The sequence below is a fragment of the Colobus angolensis genome, unplaced genomic scaffold, assembly GCF_000951035.1.
Source record: "Colobus angolensis palliatus isolate OR3802 unplaced genomic scaffold, Cang.pa_1.0 Scaffold21, whole genome shotgun sequence".
NCBI classification, from domain to species: Eukaryota; Metazoa; Chordata; class Mammalia; order Primates; family Cercopithecidae; genus Colobus; species Colobus angolensis.
The window spans coordinates 8,695,792-8,698,186 of NW_012115266.1; the positions used below are offsets into that span (position 1 = coordinate 8,695,792).

A 2,395-nucleotide genomic window follows, 5' to 3' on the forward strand; every position below is an offset into this window, starting at 1 on the left:
GCTCTGTCACCAGGCTGGAGTGCAGTGACAATCTTGGCTCACTGCAACCTCTGCCTCCCACGTTCAAGCAATTCTCCTGTCTCAGCCTCCTGAGTAGCTGGGATTACAGGTGCGTGCCACCATGGCCGGCTAATTTTTGTACTTTTAGTAGAGTTGGAGTTTTGCCATGTTGGCCAGGCTGGTCTCGAACTCCTGACCTCAAGTGATCTGCCCGCCTCGGCCTCCCAAAATGTTGGGATTACAGGAGTGAGCCACCGCTCCGGGCAAAAAATTCTTAATGTTTATTATGCTGACGGTCTGAATGTGGGATGACGCTGATTTGCTGGCATGGGTACAGATGCAGTATTCCTTTGGTGATCTGTGAGCCTCAGCAGAGTACATGCGTGACAAGGGACATGATCTGCAGAAAGATTGAGAAACTCAGGGTAAACAGCCCTGTGCATGTAAACAGCCCTGGGCTACTTACCCTGAGTGACCCACTGCACGTAGGCCCCAGTTGTTCTCAGCCTCGGGCTTTGGGGAACTTGGGCCCCTGGATCTTCCTCTCTTGGGTTTTGGTGCTCATCTTTTCTGGGCAGTTCATGCAACAGGCACTTGTTAACAGATGCACTCCGTGGACAGGGCCATGTTCTTACCTTTGAGGGGCTTGAATTCTAGTGGGAAGATGGACCCCAACAGAGAAAATGCACCCCCTGCTCCACTGTCCCACCATGGACTCCTCCCACAATGTTGATTGTTCTGATGAGCACTCAGTGGCTATAGGAGCGGCATTTTCCTGAGTGTCTCATCAGCTGCCCTGAACCGAGGGCCTTGTGTGTTTTCTGTGTCTTGCAGCTGGGCTCAGTGGCCTGTTCCCCCGTGGACTGCCCCATCACCTGTACCTACCCTTTCCACCCTGACGGGGAGTGCTGTCCCGTGTGCCGAGGTGAGTGGGACCAGCTACCCCACGTGCGAGGCTCCCGGCCAGGCCTCGGCTCTCATGGGCTCCTGTCTCCCCTGCCTCCACAGACTGCAACTACGAGGGAAGGAAGGTGGCGAATGGCCAGGTGTTCACCTTGGATGATGAACCCTGCACCAGGTGCACGTGCCAGGTGAGCTGGGCCTGGGAACCCAAGAGCGGCCCCAGAAGAGGGCGGCTTCTTGCCTTTTGTCCCTTTGCAAAACATGGAGCCCCTTAGCCGGCATAAGTCCATCCTCCTGCCATCCTCCACCTTTAATTAACTGCCAGAATATGTTTGGTTTTGACCATCTCTTCCTCTGTGGAAGTCCAGAGGGAGAAGTGGTTTCCCTAAGGGGGTCCTGCCATGGCTGGCTTTACCTGTTCTCCAGGCGAGGGCTCAGGCACTGCAGCCTCTGTCCCGGGATCTTTCCATGGGTCCTGGTGCTGGTGCAAGAGGCCCTTGAGGGCACTGCCCAGGGCAGGCAAGATGCTCTGGGCTTCCTCATGGGGGTCCTTCTGCTTCCCCAGCTGGGAGAGGTGAGCTGCGAGAAGGTTCCCTGCCAGCGGGCCTGTGCCGACCCTGCCCTGCTCCCTGGAGACTGTTGCTCTTCCTGCCCAGGTAAGTGGGCCTCTGGGTCCTGGAGTGTCTCCACCATTTTCTTCCATTTTGCTCTTCTTCCCCAGTACGTAGAACCTGTAAAGGGCCAGATGAGAGAAAGCCAGGCTCAGAGAGGGAACACAGCTCGTACAAGGTTGTACAGCTGTGCTGTGACCTGCTGACCCTCGTCCCATGCTCATGATGCCACACACGATGGTGTTTATTTATTTGTACTCCCTTTTTCTTCTTTATCTCCTTTCTTAATCTCTTCCTCTGTTTTCTTCTTTATTTTAAATTACAACGTGGGAACTAAGTCCGTTTTACAGAAGAGTAATCTCTAACATGCATTGAGCACCCACTGTGTGCCGTGACACCTCATGTGTCTATACCCCTACAATACTCCTGTCATCCTGTGCCAGGTGAGAAACAGACCCAGGGAGGTGAAGTGCTGTGCTTGAGTTCATATAGCTGATTGGTGGTAAAGCCAGGATTTCAGCCTGGAGTTGATGCTTTTAGATAGGACAGTGGATTGATTCCCAACAACTGATGCCACTGTACTCCAGCCGGGGCCACAGAGAGACACTATCTCTAAACAACACAAAACACAACACAACACATATTCCTCCTGTCTCACTGAGATTTCGTACCCTTTGACAATCATCTCCCCATTCCCCTCGCCGCCACCAGCCTCCGTAACCACGATTCTACTCTCTGCTTCTTTGGGTTCAGTCGCTTTGGATTCCACATGAAACTGAGATTTTGCAATGGTTGTCTTTGTGTGTCTGGCTTATTTCGCTTAGCATAATGTCCTCCAATTTCATCCATGTTGTTGCAAATGACAGAATTTCCTTTTTTTT

The 2,395-nt window shown here is 52.7% G+C and overlaps 1 protein-coding gene across 1 annotated transcript in view; it reads left to right on the plus strand.

The window, feature by feature from the left end:
* VWCE (von Willebrand factor C and EGF domains) overlaps nt 1-2,395 on the plus strand; it is a 49,188-nt gene that overhangs the window by 37,068 nt on the left and 9,725 nt on the right. The window contains 3 exon segments of the mRNA XM_011942792.1: nt 835-925; nt 1,009-1,091; nt 1,469-1,559. Of these exon segments, the coding sequence (XP_011798182.1) occupies nt 835-925; nt 1,009-1,091; nt 1,469-1,559 (265 nt within the window).